The 23,229-nt window shown below is 39.5% G+C and overlaps 1 protein-coding gene and 1 non-coding gene across 4 annotated transcripts in view; one reads left to right on the top strand and one right to left on the bottom strand.

Moving 5' to 3' along the window:
* rims4 (regulating synaptic membrane exocytosis 4) overlaps positions 1-17,538 on the top strand; it is a 35,676-nt gene extending 18,138 nt beyond the window's left edge. Inside the window, exons 2-8 of one of the 3 annotated variants that reach the window (XM_026347034.1) lie at positions 273-417; positions 6,677-6,789; positions 6,928-7,029; positions 9,425-9,564; positions 14,146-14,350; positions 14,448-14,489; positions 14,733-17,538. In XM_026347034.1, the coding sequence (XP_026202819.1) occupies positions 273-417; positions 6,677-6,789; positions 6,928-7,029; positions 9,425-9,564; positions 14,146-14,350; positions 14,448-14,489; positions 14,733-14,854 (869 nt within the window). In that variant the 3' untranslated portion in view covers positions 14,855-17,538. Of the gene's footprint in view, positions 1-272; positions 418-6,676; positions 6,790-6,927; positions 7,030-9,424; positions 9,565-14,145 lie in introns of all 3 variants that reach the window. The other 2 variants (XM_026347035.1, XM_026347036.1) reach the window with 2 other exon arrangements.
* Positions 4,633-4,715, bottom strand: trnal-uaa. Its single transcript has one exon. It is a non-coding gene; the product is annotated as a tRNA-Leu (tRNA).
* Positions 17,539-23,229: the final 5,691 nt, after the last annotated feature.

The raw sequence follows: 23,229 nt of genomic DNA on the forward strand, positions 1-23,229 counted from the left end.
CTGTCTCACTGAACTGTCCTCTATCAAATAAGGCATAAACCCTCCAAAAAGGGGTTTGTCTGAGGGAAAACTGGAAAAAAAGACAAGAGTAATGATTCTAACCTAATAACAGAACGACTATAAGGCAAGACATCATGCTGCTGCACACCAAACCCATCACAAACCCAAGAACATTATTTCCAATATAGTACAATTTCCTTCCAGTACTACGGCATTTTCAAAATGTGTATAGGAGCTAAATGACAGATTTGTTTGTATCTGTTTCTCTACAGTGGACACAGAGGGCAGGAAGTTGAAGGGGGGCATCCAGAGGAGCACAGAAACAGGTCTGGCTGTAGAGATGCCCAGTCGGACCATCCGCCAGGCCAGCCACGAGTCGATAGAGGACAGCATGAACAGCTACGGCTCTGAGGGCAAGTGAGTAAGAAATCCTGCTGCAGTTCCAACACAAATGCAACTGTGATGAATTAAAACTTACTAAAACACATCACTTCAGCTGAATCCAACATGTTGACGCAACTTCATTTCATTTGTTGAGCTCTGACAACATTTTGGATTCATTTTAGATATGTCTGGGACATGCTTATGAATATAATTGAGTTAGTGTTAGGTTACTACAACAGATCTGAACAATTTCAGTGCAGTTTTAAAATGCATCTGCTATCCTGAAAATGTAAGGATGTGTTTCAGTAGAGCTGTGCAGTTATTTCGCTGTTTGTTTCTCTGCAATATTTCTCACTGATTAATGAACAAACTCCCATGAAATGACCTGTTCTGCCTTTGGAAAACATCTGGGATGACTGACACTCGACTATTTGTGAGGAGCAGTGAAACTGACAGATTGAAATATTTGGCTATTAAAGAATCTGGACGTTTGTTTAGCATTGCTTCGAGCTTTTTCTCTTTTCTATTTTGTTTTAATAGCGGGATATGTAACTTCCTCCTGTATGTGAGTTTCTATCACCCATTTAACAGAATAAAAGTCAGCAAGGGTTTTACTGTAGCTGATGGAGCACAGAGAGCAGAGGAGCCTGTGACATCAGCAATACTGAGGTAGTACTACCGAAATCGCACGCACATACACACATGTAGATCAGTGCCAACCTGGCTACCAGCTTGAATTTCTGCAGTTACATAACAAGGCAGGCAGACAGAGTGACTGATGGGGGCTGGGAGGGTTTAAAGACAAACAGAGTACAGAGGATAATAAGGAGAGGTGGAGACTGGGAGAAACGATCACTGCATCGTTGAATGTTGTATTTGGATGATGCAGATATTGTATCTATGACCTGTTGCATGGAAAGTTTGTATTCTCAACATAGAAATATGACTGATTTATTGTGATTAATGAAGAGGCATCAGAGAGACAAAGAGAGATGAAAGAGAGCACCAGGACGAGAGAAACGTACAGTAATCTGTTCTCACACTGAGCCTGTTTGACTATTACTGTATAGTTTATCCATACTCCTCAATGATTACTCCTCTTCCTGTTGATTCGAGTGGGATAAAGACTAACCAATCACAACATATTTTCTAGTTACAGCCTCAACTGTCTCCTAGGAAAAAAGGTTAACTAGTAATTAACAACTGCAAATATTCTCGAAAATAAATCTAATGCTGCCGGGATTATTAAGAAAGAAACTTTGTTATTTAGCATATTTAGTATTTGTAAAGTGTCTGAAAACATAATGATATTAAATATATTTAAACCAAACCAACATTTTGCATCTCTGGATTCCCTCAAACACCAGCGCTATTGCTTAAATTGTATATTTGTGGATGCTGTAAGCTCCAATCATCACGGCACAGAGGGAACACCACAGTAGGATCATTAAAATTGGCAGCATCACAGCATCATTGAAATCAGCACCAGCTCATCTTCCTGTCTGTCTGTGTTTTCGTCAACTGTTTGGCTCAGTGCGCTGATTGGAAAGCTCCGTGCCTGCGTATGCACAGCCATGAATAAGCACTCTGTTAGCTAACACCATCCAATCACACTTATGAGCTTATTGATTTGTGGTTGGGGAAACTCAGGAACCACCGAGAGTGTGTGTGTGCTGACAGCAGTGAAGGGGCTAAATGGGTTTGCTTTTGATTTTTATCTTTAAACTTCCAAAGGTGAACAATGTTTTACAGGTTGGAGGTATAGTGATAATGGTGACAGACCAGTTTCTATCTGAACTGAACTGTGAATCGCTTGTGTTTAATCCATACAATCATCCTATTTGTAAAAATAAGGCGACATTAAACATAAGAAACACCTCTTAACATAATGAACTCCAGTACACTTATTATTTGCCTTTTTGATAGTTTCAACTTAAAACTGTAAAATTATAACCTTGTAAAAGTGTAATTCATGGCAGAGATGCTGTATTTCATTATATTGTACCCAATAAAGTAGTTAGTGAGTGTATTTTCAGAATCTACTTCTGAAAAGCACCTAATAACTAGAGAAATGTCGAGAAAAACATAAATACTTTTGGAGCCACGGTGCAACAGGAAGTATGACGCAAAGTGAAAATCATCTTACAGCGTGCAGTTTACATTGAGCATCATATTTCTGCGAAACAGCAGCGTAATCCCCAGATGTGCCTCACACAAACATTATAATCTAAAGCTCAGGATTTTATCACCCAGTAATGCCCACTTGGCTAATGTTGCTAGATTTATTGCGTGCCAGAATGCTTTCTGCACACACACACGGGCACACAAGGAAAAGCCACACAGAAACACAAACTAACTTATCACAGCAGAAACTGGTCGAGTGCACACATGCACTGCAGGAATGCAGCCCTACATTACATCACATGAACATATAATAAGTGAAAACATCACAATATGAGCATGAATAATAATAATAAAATATCTAAACCTGTGGTAATTTATTGTTTTCTGTCATCTGCACTAATGACTAATCTAAGATAAGTCATTTTGTGCATTAATCATACTGGAAGCGAGTGTCTTATAAATTATTTCATAATGAGTGCTGAGTGTCTGCTCATTATGAAGTTTATTTTAAATGTCAGCCTGTGTGCTTTTAAGTGACTTTGTTGGGACAATCTAGTAAATAGTTTAACACTCTTACTTCATTTAACATTGAGTTGCTGGATAATGAAGGTTGTGGTCCTCGTGGAGAGACTGTTTGGTTTAAAAAAATAATACACCTGTTTCCTTAAACGCGCAGCTGAAGTACTCTCATCAGAGCAGTGATGAGGAAAAATTGAGCAGCTATAAACTAGAATGAAATATAAATGTCGAGGCAAGAGGGAGAAAAATGAAGGTTAAAGAGATTTTGAAGAGGAGAGAGAGAGAGCAAGAGAGAGAGAGAGAGAGAGAGAGAAGCAGAGATAAAAGTAGCGACAGAGAGACAATTTTATCTCACGAGGATCGAAGCAGCTGCACACTGGAAAAGACACGCCGGAGGAGAAGAGGAATTAGAGATGGAGGAGAACACTGGAGAGAGGCCGGAGAGGTAAAAGGAAGAGCAGAGGAAGTGAGAGAAGGATGTGTTTAGTTGATCTGCCCTGTGTTCTTCTGTTCACCATCTGGTAGGCAACACAGCTGGATTTACAGCGATGTGAAGACACCTTCGACAGCCATGGTGTGACTGAGAAGTTTGTCAGGTTAGATAGTGGGATCGTAGCTGTGGTACTGGGACGTACTAGTCTGCAAAGCTTTATTTTGCAACTTTACATACAGTTTGTTGAAGTTATTTTTAGTATTTCATCTTTAGTAAGTCTAGCACTGATTGTTGCATTGGTAAAGGGAACAGTTTAACGACACATTAAGGAGTCTCACTATCTCCTTAAGCTAGTTACAGGACCCACTCTTCATGTGCAGTGAGTTTTTAGACACAGCTATGTGAAAATGATCTACCTGTACACTCCATCTCTTTAAAACATAGAAGCTCTCATTCAACCAAATTCACATTATAAACCGTGACTGCTCCATGTTTGCTAGTGAGTCCACCGAGTGTGGAAACACCAATTCAGTTAATTGATTTTAGTTTCATATTCCACTGTTATATAAGTGCTCTCTCACTAGGACATGATAATCCAGTATAAGGTAAATAGCATACAAAAGATGCAGAAGATTTCTTGCCATATTATAGCAGGTCACAGGTCCAGATGAACTAATGGGGACAGATCCTGAGAAAGTGGTCGGGTCCACCAGGACAAAACCCCCAGAGACAAACAGAGCAATGTAGTATGTGCAGTTCAATGCAGTGAAGAATGTACAGATTTGTACGTAGGAGAAACCAGAGAGTAGCTTCACAAAGAAGAGCCAGTTCCTCAGGACAGGACAAGGGTCAGTGCTTTGAAGATAGTAAAAGACGAGTGGTTCAAACGAGGTGTGAAGGAGGCTGTTTACTGTAAGATTGAAGAAGCTTCGTTAGGTGGAGGAGGTGGACTCAGGTGGAATATCATCCACTTACAATGCAGTTCACACTGTGTCTCAGGTGGTCACAGGGACACACATGAAAGAACAACAGGTGGCCATCAGGTGCAGGTTTTCAGCCAGTCGCTCAGAACGGATGAAGTCATCTGGAAAGAAGACTAATTAGGAAACAGGTCCAGTAAGTAGGTCGACCACAGCTGCAGCTGCTTTAAACCCATTACTCTATAAAGAATGTACCAGGAGTGGGGTTCGAACCCACATGGGCTCACACCCATTGGATCTTAAGTCCAACGCCTTAACCACTCGGCCATCCTGGTTCACAGAACACCTCTGTGAGTAGACTGCATTAGGTAAAAGCTGGTCACCATAACCAACAACCTGTATGTTGCACAACTATTAACACTGTGCTTTCAGAACCATGTCGACTTCATCAGTGGAGTTTAAGTCCAGCTACTGGACCTTAACTACCAAACCGTCCACGTTCATCACAGATTAAACATATAAATCAACATCACAATATGTTCAGGTAAATGTATTCTTTAACTGCTGCCCATGGAGAACACACACACACACACACACACTTGCAGAGATGTGGTGTACCTCTCGTGGCAGTCTGCCACCAAAGCACTCCAACACAAGTGGTCAAACTATAAACTAATATCTCAGGAAGCTAATTTGAATTTAAGAAGTTCAACTAAATTAAAACAAATGTGATAAATGGCTTCTAGTTATCAATTATTGTGCAGATTAGCTTTAAATCTTTTCTCCACCTCCTGTTCTTCCAGATTCACTCACATTCTGTCATTATCGTCTAATCTTTGACAACTTTCTCAGCCTAGATGAAGTAAAGTGTGAACTGCATCCAGGTGAGAGAGCACACAGAATTAAATTTGTCCTCAGAATAACACAAGCCTGTTTATCTACAGTCAATATTTTCTGTTTCATATGAACAGATACAGTATTAATCGCAGCACAGTTGATGAGTGTATTGCTAAGATTTTGAGAGTCAAAGCTTCTACATGTAGTTTTTAAAATGCTCCTGAATCGAGGGCATTTACTTGAAAAATGAAAAGAAAACTTGAAACAAATAACTGCTGAAATAATTTTACACTAGCAAAACAAGTGCATCATAAATCAACACTGTGTTCTACTGCAGAGTTTTCCTCATCGTACCCACATTAATTCATTTCCAGGCTGTATATACTGAATATATTTTATGCAGCCTGTCTTCCACAACAGTGATCTACTGTAAGTGGGTCAGTTTTCTCGCTGGCAACCAGACAGTGTCCTTGGCCCAACTACAGTGACACTGACTGGACCAATTCCACTCCAAACCTGCAGTCTGGTCCAACATTATATAATGTCAGAGGACCTAGAATAACTTGGCTGTTATTTGCACACAGCTACTTTGAAAGGAATGTACAATTTATTTATCTCAAACTGTTTCCAGAAGAGACTTTTTACGTTGAATAATGAGAAAAGTTTCATTTTTCCAGATCAGTATTTTCTAAACACAACTCAAAGCTGGATTGTGGATACAAACAAACAAACAAACAAACATAGTTCTTAAAATAGATCAGAGCTATTTTAGATATATTTGCATGTACAGGCCCTGCTAGTGACACGGGTAGAAAACAAAGACAGACATGTGGTCTTGGTGTTAAAGGGTAAACAAAGCCATCAGGTAAGTACTGAAAAAGCACAGCTGCACAACCCTGTCACCAGCTGAGCTGTTCTAAACCCATGGAGAGTTTCTATTGGAGTTCAATGCCTTCACTACTGAGACGTCCAGATTCAGACACAGAATGTGCATCAGAGAATGAAGACATACATAAACATCAGTGCATGTTAGGGTGGACTTGTCCTTTAACTGCAGTACACACACACACACACACACACACGGTTGTAGTATACTTGGCAGTCTGCCACCAAAGCACTCTGAGCTGATTCCTTTGCATACGCACACAAACATGCAGAAAAGGACACAAGGGGTCAAACTCTGAAGCCACCAGGCTGGGTTTAATTTCAGAGAGCTAATTTGAATTTTGGGAGTTTAGCTAAGTTGAAAGAGGGGTGATGAATGGCCTCTAGTTATCAATTATTTTCCGTTTTCTCCTTTTATTCTCCCACGCCTCGTTCCTCCAGACTGTCTGTCGGTCATTATCTTACGCTCACGGACTCACTTTCGCTCTCTATTCGAAGTACAATCAAAACTGCCTGATCATGTTTAACCATCTGTCTCTTTGTCTGCTCCTTTGTTCTTTGTTCCTCTCTGCAGTCTTAACTACAGTGGAATGTGTCTGGCATCTGATGCACAGTTCAGCGACTTTCTAGATGGAATGGGACCGGCCCAGTTTGTTGGACGACAGACGTTGGCCACAACATCCATGGGTGAGAGAGAATTTCAGCCTTTTCATTCGAGCCACACGAGCACAACAGCAGTTCAACTACAGTCAACTTGACTTATTGCTTAATATTAAAAATACAAATAAATCTAATACCTGCACACCTGTGTTCTCACCCATCCAGGTGATATTGAGATTGGTCTGATGGAGAGGAACGGAGGTCTGGAGGTGGAGGTGGTCCAGGCAAGAGGACTGACTATAAAACCAGGTTCAAAGGGACCTCCAGGTCAGTCCCTCCCACTGCAGTCGATTTAAAACTGTGTTTTTTACCATCTGTCGGAAACATTTTGCTGTCAAAACATAAAATTTGGTTTTCATGTTGTCTTCCATTACGAAGACTGCTTGAATTCATAAATGTATCATGAGGCAGCAGATAACAGCAACAACACACACTAAACAGCCTGCAGTGAAAATTTAAACCTAATGAGATATATCTTCCAAAACACAGCTCTGGTATTTGAAGATATGAATGAGGAAGAGGCAGTTTTTAGTGCTAGATGGAATTAACACACAGGCCGGAGGGAGGTTATCAGCTAAATAAGTAAGAGCGACATGTGGTTTTGCCATATTTATTTCTGGATGGAACAAAATACAATATTAAGCACAGCTTAAATGACAAGAACTCAGATGAGTCTGTTCTCGGACTGGGTTGAAATTTTCAGAACCAATAAGATCAAAACATTTTTACTTAAACTTAAAATCCAGTGGTTCTGTCTCTCTCAAGTGTTGGAGCTTTAAATTCGTTACTTGAAAACACCGCGACTCTGCTTCATCAGCATGTTGTGGATGTGGTTTAATCCGATTTTATAGGAAGTGAACAAACTACCTGCAAACTGTGGCCAGACTCGGATTCATACAGTAGGTTTCTGAACCTTTTCTTTATCTTCTTATGGCGTCTGTCATGTGACAGGAAACAGTAACAGTAACACACCATTGTTTTATACTGGATAGATTTTGAGTTGAGGGTTTTCTCTTTACAGGAGTGGCCTTGTAATGTTCAATCCCTCTCACAGGTTTGTGGTGATGTTTTTTTTCCTGCTGATCCAAACAACCGATCACTCATATTTTACAGGACAGTCTCATCCCATGCAGCTTTAAGCCCTTCCACTATATGCCGAGAAGTTTATTTTACCACCTACTAATTTCATTTTATTTTATTATTTTGACCTTAAACATTCAAACTGAAGAATATTGAGGTACTTTTACCACAATAGGCATTTAAAACCCACCATGTGCACATGTAAACTCCCCCTCCGGTTATTAAACCCCTTCCAGTCCTACAAACAAGGAAGAGGACGCGTCCTTGGCGTCCTGTGTTTTAATTATTTTTTTATTTTAATGCAGGTTGGGTTGTATAATGGCAAACTATCAAGTCTACTCGTAGTTCCTCTCTGTGGTTACATAATATTAAACCAGCCATCGATTTTAATTGCATAAGAACAGAACAACATCAGCAAAAAAAGAAGAAAGAACAAAACAAAACAAAACAAAGAAAGCATTATTATTATTACTTGAGTTACCAAAATGTCATCCCAGGATGTAAAGTCACATCTTCAAGACTGACTCAGTGTTGTATCACTGTTAAGCTGTATTTTTATTTTTTATTTTTGTACAGCTGTTTCAGTGTTGAGTGTGATGCAGAATCACACTGTGAAAAAAGAAGAATCACTTCAAGCTGACAGCTGTCATCGTAAATAATAGTGCTATGACAGAGAGCCTTTGTGTCTGTAGTTAGGAGCTTCCTCAAAGGTGCTGAATGTGGTGCTGACATCCAGAAATCCAGAGAGACTGATGGTGCCAAAATAAGGGAGGCTTTTAAGGACCTGCTCCAACCTGCATAGAGAGGGCTCTGTGACCACTAACAAGCTGATCTGATTGCAAACTGTTGGTTGGCTGACTTTGGTCTATTTCGAGCTGAGTGAAGTGTCACATATTTATCTAATAAACCGCAGTGACTGTGGATTTGACAATGTCACGTCAGAGTTTACTCCAGAGTTTTTAAGGAAACGGTGTTACTATAGAAACTGACTATGGCAAATACTATGAACTGCTTCCATCTCATTATCTGAGCTAGAAATACTTGATCTTGATCTTTTTTTAGAGTTATGGGGAAAAATGTGTCCCACTAATGTGGCTCTGAATCTAATTAACTAGAACTATTCATGAAGTAATAAGTTTTAGCCTGAATCTTTAGTTTGTTTGTCTCATGATTGTCTATTTTACATTTAAACATTTTCGCACTAATTCATCTGTCTTATTACATTTTAACAGAGACCAATGTAATGTTTAACATACTTCACTGATTTCCTCTAAAACAGTAGCCTGCACATAAGGAAGCAATGCTAATGCTATGTTGTCACGTAGTTGTATCAGTCTCTGCTTCGTCGTCTTTTACTGTGCCTTACTCTAAACTGATGTCTTTTATCCTTCTCTGCTCTTTGTCTGTCGTACTCTCCTGTACTCCACAGTGCTGTGGTTCACTCTGCTCTTCATCCTATCTCTAAATCCTTGAATCTTAAGGATTAGACTAAATTATAATATTATGTAAAGACTGTGTAGCACCAGAGTCTCTGAGAGGTCACTGAGTTCAGGTTTAACTTTTCTGTCTGCTGTTGTTCCAGCGGCCTACATCAAAGTTTACCTCCTGGAGAACGGCATCTGTGTGGCCAAGAAGAAGACCAAGTCAGTGAGGAAGAGTCTGGATCCTCTGTACAACCAGGTCCTGGTCTTCTCAGAAAGCCCACAGGGGAAGGTGGTGCAGGTGAGATACACCACAACGACACGGAAACGTGTTCTTAACAACATTAACAACCAAATAAGAAAAAAGCATATGATTAAAGATGGACTCGACACTTATCTACTCATCAAAATATCTATAACTACAGTATCATAAAACCAAGATCTCCATGTTTGGGTTCAGACATGCAGTGTGCAGGGAAAGATGTGCTCTCAATGTACCTCAAACATTTGCAGCTATCTTATTTAATTCACATGTGTTCACATAATAATAATGTTTGTTACGAAAACATAACAGAATAGAAATGTAATTTTCAGGAGACAGGGTTTCATCCCTAGAGCCACGTCACCAGTGTAGCTAAAAATACAGTCGACACAATGTGCATGTAGAACACATGCACACTGGGAAATGGGAAAAGCAAATTGATTACCCCACTCGCATATAAACAGTGCCAAGGAGAGTCCCTCTAGGATCATGTGGATTGATGAGACTGTCCTCCCGCTAAAAACAACCCCACAGGTCGTCTGTGCAAGCAGCTCATTACTACCCATAGTTATGGTTTATTGTTAGGTGACCTTTATTGGCTGTAGGTATTATAAAAACAGCAAAGGAGGAAGTCGGGTAATAAAGAGCCACAAAACACAGGATTTAATGCAGGTCCTCAGAGATTTCTTTCTCTAACCTGGACTGTGCAGAAACAGACAATCCATTATATATGGCCGTCCAGGTTGGAGGACCTGTCTGGACTGATGTCAGAAATCACCCTGCACGTCTTTTCATGACTTTGTGAAAAAATATAAGAAACTCAGCGACTGCAGAGGAGACAGAGCAGAGGAAGCCAGGAAGCAGAGCTTGACATTTACACTGAGAATCCGACCTGAGGGAGCAGGAGGCCGTATGAGCTGAGTTTGTTCTTTCATTGTTTGAGCTTCGGCTGCTTTCAAGATCAAAAATGTCACAGAAGACGAACTGAGAAAAAGACTGATTATTACAGCTTAGTTTTTGCTCTCTCACCTCATTCCTGTCTTCCTCAGTCCACCTGCCGATCCTTCACTTTCTCTCCCTTATTGTTCGTCCTCTGTAGCTTCTCCTCTTTGTATTTCCCTCCTGTCTTTTCCATTCTTTCTTTTCTACCGCCTTCCCTTCTTCATTTTCACTTTCTTCCCGTCTATGATTTCTGTATTCCTTCTTTCTCTCTCCTTAATTTCATATTAATTTCTTCTGTATTTAATCAATTTTCTTTCTGTATTTCATGGACTTATTTATTTTTTGCCCTTCTATATTGATTTCTTTTTGTGTGGCCTTCACGTAAAACTAACGTGCACAAACAGGACTTGTCGTGTTTTAACCTGACGTGTTTCCTTAGTAGTGAGCAGATGGAAACGTGACGTGTTTGGTGGAGGGGGCTTCAGCTCTGCTTCAAGATGCTCTGCTGCTCTTGTCGCTGTGTAATTAGCCACTAAACGCCTCCCTCTTAATTATCTGCTGTCTGTGTCGCTGTCCTCTGAGCTTCATCAAACTCATTCACATTGGATAATGAAAATCGCTGAAATCAGCAGCTCTTTTCAATTTGTCACTTCCTGATTTAGCAAAGCAAATCAGCTGCTAGTCTGCACTAGAAATGAATTCAGAAACCTTCTTTAACTGTCTCTGTGTCACATGATAAGACCAGTTTGTTTTTATAAAGCACATGTTGTTAATTTAGAATTATAAACAGCTGTTTTCTATCAATTGTTTACTTCACGGACGAAGGTGTTAGATTATATACATCTCAGATGCAGACTTCATGTTTTTTTGATGCATGATAACAGGAGCCACAGAAACTACATTATTTTTTAACTTGACTGTGTGATTAGTGTGATAATGCACATTAAGTTTTCGTTTCTTTTATTTCGTCTGTAATGACTCATTCACATGCTGTTGGGACAGGTGTGTGATGCTAACAGAGGTCAGGTCACTGGGTTTTCATGGCTGCATTTTAAACTTTAGTGCATTCAGAGAAAAGGCCTTCAGAGCGGCCGAGGCTGCGCTGCTGCTGCTGTCACAGCATAATTAGCTGCTAAACGCCTCCTTTCTAATTATCAGCTGTCCGTCGTTCCCCGTCCCTCCTTTGTTCTTCTCTGCTCCTGTCCTCTGATAAACTAATTTTCTCTCTTGTCTCGTGCTCTCTCACGATTTGTAATCTGTAATTTTGTTTTGTTTTTCAGATAAATTGTGTTGGGTTGTTTGTTTTCTGCAGTTAGTGCAGCTAAACGTTGATTTTGGTGCTAGAGTCCGAGTATTTTTAGATAGTTAAGGAGCTTAATCAAATTGTTCATGTTAAAAAAATCACTGTTACTCACCTCTCATAGTGAATATATATTTTTTACATACAGTAGTTTAATTATTGTAAAACTAAGTCCATGACAGAACATTAAAATTTAAGCAGTGTCAACCAGTAGATAAAAAATAAGAACTGATATTTTTCAGCTAATTCTGGATATTTTTCTCTGTCTGAAACTATGATTTATTTTTTTGTACAGGGAAAACTACCTTCATATCTTTAACTTCCAGGAGTCAGAGAGAGATAACTTTAGCATTTTAACTAATCTCTCTGTTTGATTAAATATTTTCTGGCTCAGTCTCATCAGGACTGCTGCAAAGTTTCTGAATAAAAATCAAACCACTCGAGTCTTTTTGAGTACACTTTCCTTTTAGTGAACCCTGACAATTAATCTCTAATCTAATCTGTTATTATTATTTAAATTAATCTAATTTGCATCAATGACCAATTGCAAACTCTCTGATTGCACCACCCTCGAATAGGCATTACATCATAGAGCTTCCAGTACCATGTAAACCACAACAAACACGACAGTATCCTTTATTGATTTAAACTTTATTTAAAATAAACAGAAAAAAATATAATTGTATGCGTTAACGTTTATGTTCATTATAACTAAAGGACACAAGGGATGAAGACATGAAAAACAACTTAAAACCAAATTACACTATGATGCTTTTTACCATACTGTATATTTTTCTAAATATTTTACTGAACATCTACTTAATTCTTCAATTCAAGTTCATCCATCTATCGTCTGCATCCACTTCTCCTCACTCCAGTGCAGCATGCTGTGTTTTTTAAATTAAATCCCCTTTTGTCTTTCCATCAGCACCTGCGGGATGTGATTTTGTGTTTGCTCCATTTCCTAGAGAGTGGGACTGTAGAGGATCTAGGACACTGTACTTTTCATCTTCCATACTAAGCACAACACAATCCTTTTCTAATTCTCCACATGCCTCTCTCTCTCCTACATTGAAGTGGTTGAGGGCAGGACATTGTTTAAAGAACAGGTCACAGGCAGACAGAAAGAAATGGAAAGATTCCTTCTTTAAAGATGGAGGGAATAGATTGAAATAGATTTGACCGCTGAGTCCCACACACCAGTACATGCCAGACAAATTGGTATGCTGGCATGCACAGGAACAAAAGACCACCATGAACGGACAGATATTGATTATTTTGTCCACTGTGTGACAAGATGTGGGGACATCTGAGATGAATCCTGATGGTTTCAGGACATCAAGAGGACACCTAAGATCCAAACACATACACAGGTTTCCAACCACAAACCACCGTAATCTCCCTGTCTCCCTAACGCACACAGTCCCTGTTCATTTACTATAACTGACACCTCAGCCTGCTCGATGCTGCTGGAACAGAGAGCGAACCTGTTTAGATCTACAATGGCTTCAGAACAAATTTCCAAACCATATGGATTAATGCTAATTAACCACACCCTCTTAACATTATTACTTTGTCAATTAATTTATCTGGTCCTCCATTGCCCCCAGAATGCTTTATGCGCAGCCCCCAGGGGCCTTTGAAGCTTTGATTTAGGAAATAAATCCCCTGACACAAATTGAATTCTGTTTTGTGAGCTGGGAACAGTGAGGGAAATGGTACATCAAACTGTGCTAACAGAAATCAAAGACCAACGTCAATAAATCAAAGACATTCAACATAAACATTATGTTCTTTATTGCCATCATTTTAGAGATGGCAATGTGAGTCTGTTGCTTGGTTGGTATACCACTTGGAAACTGTCTTAACCCTAACATTTGGTACAGAACTTTATGTTCTCCGGATGATGAAATGTTCATCTAGCGCCACCATCTGATCAAACACCTTAGTTTACAACAAAATACCTGCAAATCTGATGATCAGCATCAGGTGTGGCTGCAAGTTATGCTAGTTAGTAAATGTTAATGCAGCAGACTAACATGGTAAACATGGTAAACCTTATAGCAGATAAACATTAACATGCTAACATTATCTCTGCACATATAAACCACTATCTCACAGAGTCATTATCATGACTGGAGGCTCTTTGTCTTGTTCCTGCAATATCAAAACAGTTTAAGCAATAGAGATCTCATCACTTAGTTAGGGTAAGGGTGAAGATCATAGATGCTTTAGACAATACTGAGCAAACCTCAAATCTTAACGAAGTGAATTAACACCCTAAACTAAACCAGGTTGCAGGACATGAAACCTTTTGAAACTGTCTTTAAGTATTTTTTCTACCTTCCTAATTTCTATCCCACCACTCTGTTCTGTAGGTGATTGTTTGGGGAAATTATGGACGGATGGATCGCAAATGCTTCATGGGTGTAGCTCGAATCCTCTTGGAGGAGCTGGACCTCAGCACGATGGTGATTGGGTGGTACAAGCTCTTCCCTACCTCCTCCATGGTGGACCCAACAATGGCACCACTCATCCGCCACTCGTCTCAGATGTCCCTGGAGAGCACCATCGGACCCTGCTGTGAGCGATCCTAAGACTCACACAAAAATATTTAAGTTTTGTTGCCACTAAGATTTCATTGCTCAAGTCCTAAGACACATTTTTATATACCCTGTAGCCCTGCACCCAGGTCAGCCAGGCCATACTGTCCCTGGAGCAGGTAGGTGTTAAGCATCTTACTCAAGGGCACTTTGACAGGTCCAACCACCTTGGGGAATGAATCACTTCCCTGATTGGGAAATTACTTTATAAACCAGTACATGATTCCGGCACTCACTGGAAATGCACTGTAATTCTTTTGATACTGTATCAGACTGTTTCCTGGGACTTACAGGAAGCACATTTCTTTTGTTGTTGCAACCGACCGCCCCTCAGACTCACAAGAAAGTTTTGCTCTCTTCAGATCTCTTTGATGAAAAAAACAAAAGCCTGCTTAATGAGGATACTTCAAAGCGGGTCTCGGTTGCCGACACTGATCACATCCTATTGGGACCACAATGCACTGCGGGCTCAGCTTTGCTTTAGTTCTGCGCCTTCCTCACAGCCTACATTCGATTTCCATTCTGCTTGTTGTCTTTCTGTGTCTTTATTAAGGCGTTCGACAGCTCCTGTGTGTTAAATGTCTATCCATACGTCCAGAGAGAAAGTGACACTGTCCTCAGATTGTTTGAGACATCAGCCTCCCGTTTTGCAGGTGCATGGGGACAGTAGGTTGAAAATGAAAGGATCTGTGCACAGCAGGACTAAAGAGGATTTCCAAGGAATGAAACTAAGTTGACTTTTTGTCTTTCAGCACTCATGAGATGATGAGATATTTTTGTGTCACTCATATGTCCCATCAGTGTTTAGTTAATCTGGTACTATGTATATGTGAATGGAGTAGACATGAATGAATTTCACTTTCACTGGAAGGATCTAGACCTGATCTACCGGATCTTGGGGATCCAAAGCTGGTTTCTATCCTACCAGTTAGTACTGTAATACATTACAGTTACCTGCAATGTCAGCTATAAGTTCCTGGGTGGATTTAAAGGATGTGAAGGCAGATTCTGAGTTCCCAAAAGATGTGCTATTACTTTAAGAGCCTGTACATTTTTATTGCTTTTAATCACAACATTAGCTGATTTTATAGATTATTTTGTCATCTTTTATGCAAGGTGCTTATCAGTCAAATCAGCTCATGTTGTGTTCGGTAGGAATAAAAATATGCAGCCTTGTGTGTTTTTTCTAATCAGTAATCCAATGGATTGCATCTAAATTTCAGCTTAGAGGAGCAGGTGAATAGGCACTCAAAATACACGGTCTGATAACTGATCACCTGAACCTCTTCAGTTTTAGCTAGTAGGGATACAAGTATAAAAGCATTTGTGTCACCTGGAACCCTCCTTGTAGCCATTAAGCAACCATCCCAAAGTGGAAACATGGCAGACACAGATCTAAATTGGATTTTATACATGCATGAAATCTGAACTCAAAGCAAGTAACTAATAAATGCATGTGGCATCTAAATGCAGTTTATCAGGATACAATCAACTCCAGATTCAACTGCCGACAACCTGCCAGGTGAAAGTGACGTCTGAGAAGTTGGAATAAATGCCACTTGGTAGTGCACTTCCACAAGTGAAGGGGGCAGTATTGTACCTGTGCTGCGGCTCTAACACATGATGATAATGCAAAAAAACAGATGTTCCCAAAAGCATTGAGGACAGTAGCCTGGCTGACAGCGTAGGGCTGAAAACTTGCTGTGTATACCAGTTTAATTATAGTTTGGAATGATCTTTTGCTATCTAGAAGTAGATTGTTGGGATTCATCCTTTCTCTCTCTCTCTTTTTTTTTAAAGCTTTGGCTAATACTCACAGAATAACAGTTTCTACTGTGCCAATTTCTACCAGCAAGTGTCTTTTCCTTTCTCTTCTTCAATTAACTTAAGGCATGTGCCATTGAGAGGGAGGACCAGAAACAACCACTCACAACATCTGACAGCCGTATTCAGGCTGTGCAGAGAGGCGTCCCTTTTATCCTAAATTACAACCCTAATCCACAGACGGCCAAGGCACCTGGTGATTAGCCATGCTACGACTCAGTGTGGAGGGTGGAAGCAAGGCAGGAAAAGGAAAGCAAGAGGAAGTAAGCATGAAATGTACTTTGCATCATCCAAACAAAAGATCTGTCTGACATCAGGTTCCACAGATTTAAAAAAAGGACACAAAAATAGGATGACTTTAAAGGGAACACAATGTGCACACTGCAGAGAGATTTATAGTTTATTAAAGAACTGAAGTATATGTATTTCATTTGGGCACTTTATGATACTTAATGTCTTTTTTGTGTGTACATATTATGGTTGTTAGTGTCTTTTGGAGTGAGCCAAATTTAATCTTTAGTAAGTTTGCTGATTCATGTTATAACTCTGAGGGAGGGAAGGGATAACCTTGCTAGTTACCGTAAGATTGTAGCATTAGCTGGTAGCATCCGCATGATTGATTAAATCGTCTAATTAATTAGAAAACAACTTGATAAGATTATAAGCATGAGCTATGAGCTACACAGAGAGAGGAGAAATTCAATATGGTATGTTGGGTTGAAATCCAGCATCAATAATAATAATAATAAAAACATTCATATGTAGCAAATGAATTCATATTTTTACCAAGGTGACTGATTTTCACGTTCAGCACTTTTTCTTTTACAGACACGAACTGAAATCTGCAATAACAATTAAAAAAATTTGAAAAATATCAATTTCTTTTGCAAATGAAAATTTGCTTTCTGTTTTACTTTGAGGCAAGATTTCAGAACAAGATTTAATTTTTCTAATCAGATAAGATTCTCATTACGCTGTACAATTTGGAGTAATTTTATTCGTAAAAACTTTGCAAAAGTGTCCAACTTTGCCAGTAGCAGCATTGCAGGGATATTACTACTGTATGTGTCCGAAAAGAAAAACCTTAGCTACATTCTGTAAAGCAATAATTAAAGAAACATTCAGTCAATGCAGTTGTTTTTTCTTGTTGTTGTTGTTGATCAACACAAACTGTGGAAATGGACAAACTTAGCTAGTGGTTTTTAAAATGCCCTGAAAACCACTTGTTCAGTCTGTCAGTTCACTGCAGGGCATTCATGTTTTTTTTTCCTGTACCTTCTTGCACAGAGAGCATTATGTAGTCTGTTAGGATAAAATAGTTTAAATGTTAAGATTTAAACTATTTAAATTTTAAATTGTGGGATCATCGAAATTAACATTGACTTACAAGTATTTGAATACAACTGCCCTGTAAGATTTGTATATTGGAGCCAAAAATTGTATAAATCATAGATACATACATATATAAATATATAAATATCATTCAACTCCTCTTCAAATGACCCAAGGAATGTGTTTCTGTCTGTGTTCTTCTGTGCCAAAATTTCAACATTCTGTATTCTGTGGGCTAAATCCCCACTGAGGACCAATGAAGGAGGAAAGTTTACACAGTTGGCATTTCAGCAACTAATAAAGCAGAGAGCATTATGGTCTAAAGAAACAGCTTCGTGAGTAACAGCAGGGACTCTGCAGCTGAAACAAAAGGAATACTGTTTGACAATAATCTACTTTTAGTGCAGATACATCTTACTGAGAGTTGTCGAGAAATGTAAAGTTGCAGTGGTATCCATCATAGAAGCTTCCATACGTCTACATCTAATCTGCAGCTGCTGCCCATTCAGTGCAAGAGACCTTTTTTCTAAACAATGTTAATGTTTTCCTAAGAGTTGCATTGCAGTGCAGCCTCATTATGGCAGTAGCAGTATCAGTGCCGTGGCGCGCGTGCAGTGCACGATGGGGTTTCTATGATGGCTACAGGTGGAGACAGTGGAGTAACAATGTGAATTTGGTGTAAAGGTATATACAGCCGACCCTTGAGAAAACATTTTGTCCTCTAATTGTTTAAGAGAGAATGAAAATCTATGCCAACAACGCTAGCAAGATTAAGAGTAATTAATGTTTGTTTGTCAAACTGATTGTGTAACTTTGCTCATCAAAACTTTCTTGGTCACCAGTTTGATTGTGACATTTTGTAACTTTGAAGAGAAATAAATTAACTAATGAATAATTTAGATGTTATAGTTGAACATGTTCAGCACCAAAAATTGTACATTTTTGCATTCCCCCATACTCTGATTGTGTCTGCCACATGGATGTTAATTATGTACTACTATCAATTGTAATGTAAGTAGAGGCCTTAAACACACCGATATACATTTTGTCAGGGCTAAGGACTAAGAATTGTCACATAAAGTAATCAAAACGACGCAAAAAAAAGTTTTACAGTGTCACCATTTTCAACCCATTACTTACAGTAAAGTAATTTAAGTGTCATCCTTGGAAATTAGAATCTTTGCATATGTTCTTAATGACTTTCTGATATACTGACCACTAGTTGTGTGTTCTCCCCACTCCTTGATGTGGGCTTAAGTGAACAAACTGAGCAAAAAAAAACAAACAAACAAACAAAAAAAACATTTTTGCAGCGTAGATCTTCAAACTTTCTGAGTGATTTCTTGACAATAATTAATTTTTAAACTCATGCTATTGTTTGCTCATCAGTGCTTCAATGCACATTCTAGTATTTCATGGTTTCAATTGATCAGATTAAACTGGAAAAACAAAACAAACACAAACAAAAAAACCAACCCAGTCATCTGTAAGAGTTGTACTGAAGATCTTCTGTGGTCCCTTTGCGCCCTTGCTGCCTTTTAGGTTGTCATTCTGCAAAACCAGACATTTTTCTTTTACTGACTCAATTTTGGAATGAAAAGAGTTGAAAGGACCAAAAAGTACTGGACCTCTTACATTCACTGACAAATTGTGCATAGATCAGTGTGCTCCACATGACCTAAAGTCCTGGCTGTGGTTACCATGATAAAAGCCAGCCAGACTCTCCATTTGATTGTTCTGACTGAAAAGATAAGAACATGAAGTGGTTTGGAACATGTTCTTGAAGTTATATAGAAGTTGAGTCATGGCAACTGGACTTCCTTCTTGATAGGTCGAAGCTTTTTGCTATTCATCCAAGTAGTTTCTTCAGTTTGAAGATAGTTGGTTAGAGACACAAACAACAACTCCCCTTCCATTGTTTCACCTAACTTGACCTTCTTGACAATTTAGCTTGAGTCCACCTCTAAAACTGTGAGGCAGTTAGAGAAAATGTGAAGAACAGTGAACCCTCCACTGCAAAGAAAGACCAAAACCACCAAACAGTGGAAACAGGGTCGAAGTCTCTATGACTCCTTGATGATTCACATTAGTTTCAGGATGGCAGATTTGCTAATGTCTGTTTTTGCAGAAGACCAACCTAAAAGTGAATCCGGGTAGAGTTCCCTTTGAAGTTCTTTAAAAACCCTTCTGAGCTTAAATCGTCAATATCTGTTTCCTCTTAAGGACATGATTTTACTTATTAGAAGGAAGGAGAGCACTACTTGTGTCTCTTTCTTTTTTCTCTTTTAGAGTGACAGTATGTACATTCTTAGATACATATCATATCATGTTCTCTGTGGGGGAAGAGGTGGAGGAGTGGGAGGATGAAAGGGGAGCTGCAGCTCCTCTGTGGCTGTTCCAAAACAGTGGCTGGTGGATCCCAAAAGCAACACATCTCCTCCAGTCTGCTGTTCTGCAGAGGCAGCAGCTCGACTGTTTTTTCCCCAGCATAGCCCCTCCTCATACCAATCTTCACGAGTTTCCCCCCACATGGCATCTGGTAGATCCTCTCAACCAAAGCATCCCTCATTACCGTGAGTGAATAAATTTTTTGGTTGGCCGACCCCAGTCAGAATTAAAGTGCCATGAAGGTTTGTAACTTGCGTTTCTCAACACTGTTCCGAATGAACCATTCACTTTTCTTTGTGAATTCACACGTCAGTCTCAAGTTGGTAGTCATTCAGTGGTGTTGACACAGTTTGGGCAAAATGTTTATTTTTCCAGTGATATAAAGCCATTGCATATGCAGCATTCACAGCCTTAAATTCCCACCACTAAACCATAATTTGAGGCCTTTTCAGGACATTTGACACATTACCAAACATGACATTTTCCTAAGGCCCCTTAACTACTACTGCATATGAAGGTGATGTTTTGGTTTTGGGATATGTTGCAGGTCTCCTCATGCTGTCAGGAATGTGTGACGTGGGCAACCTTTGGAAGCAATGCTGATGTGAAGTGGTCCTCACTTTTAAGACTTCATGCAGGAAAGATTTGCTCAACGTAAAGCATCAACCACACCTTCATTTGGTTAAACACATTTCAGGATTTCAAACTCCCATTTCAAATTTAAACTAATGTTTGCATAAGATAAGGTTAGTAAATCATTAATCAGCAAAAGCCCATCTGCATTGCTTTCCATTTGTTGCTCAGGTTTTACAGCCTTGAGGACCTGATTGTTATCAGAAGAGTAAGAAAATTGTGTAACTTTAATTTTTATTCACCACACTGTCATTTAATACACAAGTATATTTGCAGATTCTTTGGCAAACTGTTATATTGTTGAGTAAATGCACAATTTGGTGTATTGTTATTCTATTCCAGCTGTCAATAAAATAGTTGAACTTCATCATCTGCTGCATCAATGGTTGTTTTTATTGGAGCATTTGGTATTATTCACACATATTTACTGTATGAGCCAACAGAGACCACAACTTTCATATGTTTGATTCATGAATATGTTTAGATTTAACTAAATAATTGTGACATTATCTTATCTTCATTAAACAGTGAGGCCTGTGTACTTACTTTGCATATTACTGAAGGCTATAAACTCTGCAGACTTACACATTAGAAACCAGACTAAATAATGCATCAATTGAGAAAGTCAAATGTTGAAATGTTAAAAGAAAAAGGAAGAAGTGGTGACTAGTCGTCCTAAAAAAACCTTTTGACATCATTGTTGTCATTACTTCAGTTATCCCCATCGTTCGTCTCTAATGTATTACATACAGTACATTGAAGTAACAGAGGTAACTCCAGATTCTGAAGGTATTTACAGACTCCTCAAAGACTTTTCTAGGGGTCATAAAGAATCCGGTTCCCTCCAGGAAATGTATAATTCTAACAACCCTGTCTCCTTTGTGGAACTGGGTTCGTATGCAACTAAACTGGAACTGTGATTACATTTTTGTAGCAAACATAATTCATGATGGAACGAGTGCAGGTTGACAACAAATACATTTGCCCAAAACTTTCTTGAACCTTAACACACTGCAAAGCTCCTATGGGACAGATGAGAAGGAAAGTAAAAGCAGAAAAATGACGTGGAGAGGGAAAGGAAAAGCACAATAAAGACAGAATGAGTTGCAGAAAGAAGCAGAGGTTTGAAGTCTGGAGTGTGAAGCATTAGCCTGCTGTCTGTACACACCCCACATTGTTTTCTCTCCCTCTATCTCCTTTTCTAAAATCTGTCCTCTGCTTCTTCTATCTTTCTCTATTCATCACTCACTATTTCTCTCTGCCTCTGTCTCTCTCTCTCTCTCTGGCAGATGTCCAGACTCCCTGGCGACCAAACCGATCAGCTTGTATTAAGGTCTCTCTCTCACTCACACACACACAAAGCAATTGCGTGACAGGAAGGCAGGTCACACTAGGCAGACACACACACACACACACACACACAGGCAAAGGCATGACTTGCATGCACATGCGCAGTGCACAGTGAAGACACATCAAACACACACACACACACACACACACACACACACACACACACACACTGGCGTGACTCGCATGCACAAAGACAAAAAGACAAATTCACACACTAAAATTGGATGAACCAGCAGGAGGTTCTCAGATGGTGCAAATGCAAATCGAGACAGAAATTCTTTTCTCCACAGGGAAATTGTAATTTCAAACAACAGCGTGTTTCTGCTCAGTAAATCACTGACAGCAAATAGGAAAGAGCTGAGCTTCGACACAGACTCCCGGCCTGAATGTAGTGCCCCCTTTGATTTTTAATTCTTCTGACCCGTCTCCTTCTATCATTTCTTTGTGGTCTCCTTTCCTTATAGTCTTTAATTCTCTACTGTGTCTTCTACATTCAATTACTTCTGTTCTTCAGTTCCATTCTCTTCTTCCTACTCTTTTATTTACTTATACTTTTGTCTCCTCTGTCCTTTTCCCTTATCACCTCCTTCCTATTTTCTCCAACTCGATGGTGCTTTCTTCCCAAACTATTCTCTCTTTATCCCATTGTAACTCCTCAGTCTCCTTATAGCTGCTTTCTTCTTCCTTCTCAACACCACCTCCATGTTCCTCTTCTACCTGTTATCCAAGGGACAGATTTAAGCCATTCGTGTGGAAGTATCCAAACTGTAAAAGTGTATTAAATTTGCTGCAACAAAATGTAGGTAACATGTACGACTGTTGCCTTGTCTCAAACGTCAAGTGGTTGCCAGCGTCTGAGAACCCCTCTCCTCTTTTTGACACTGAAACTGTTGAATCTGTTTCCCTCTGCTTCGTTCGATTCCCACATTATGCAGAAATTCACTCCAACTCTTTCACATGGTTTTTAATTTCCTTTACCATTCTTCTGCATCACACCTTTCCATCCCTTGTCTTATCCAGGGCACGCCCTGGTGAGGTCCATGCTGATAAAGCTCTGTGATCTGCCAGCAGTGTCTGGTCTGAGAGCCACACACTGTAGCCCATAAGGACTTACTGTAAAACTGTCTCAGCACAGCACTGGCAAGTACTTAAGTGCTCTGGAATGAACTTGGAGACTTCCCCAAGGATTTTTAGCAAGTCTGCAACCTTGTAGACTTTTCAGAGCGATTAGGCCATATTTCATTGTAATGGTGGCATCAGTAAATGAGGACACAGCGGACGCAGCCAAGAAACTAAAGCAATAAGATCAGGTGGAAATATAAAAAAGTTACC

The sequence above is a fragment of the Anabas testudineus genome, chromosome 5 (assembly GCF_900324465.2).
Source record: "Anabas testudineus chromosome 5, fAnaTes1.2, whole genome shotgun sequence".
NCBI classification, from domain to species: Eukaryota; Metazoa; Chordata; class Actinopteri; order Anabantiformes; family Anabantidae; genus Anabas; species Anabas testudineus.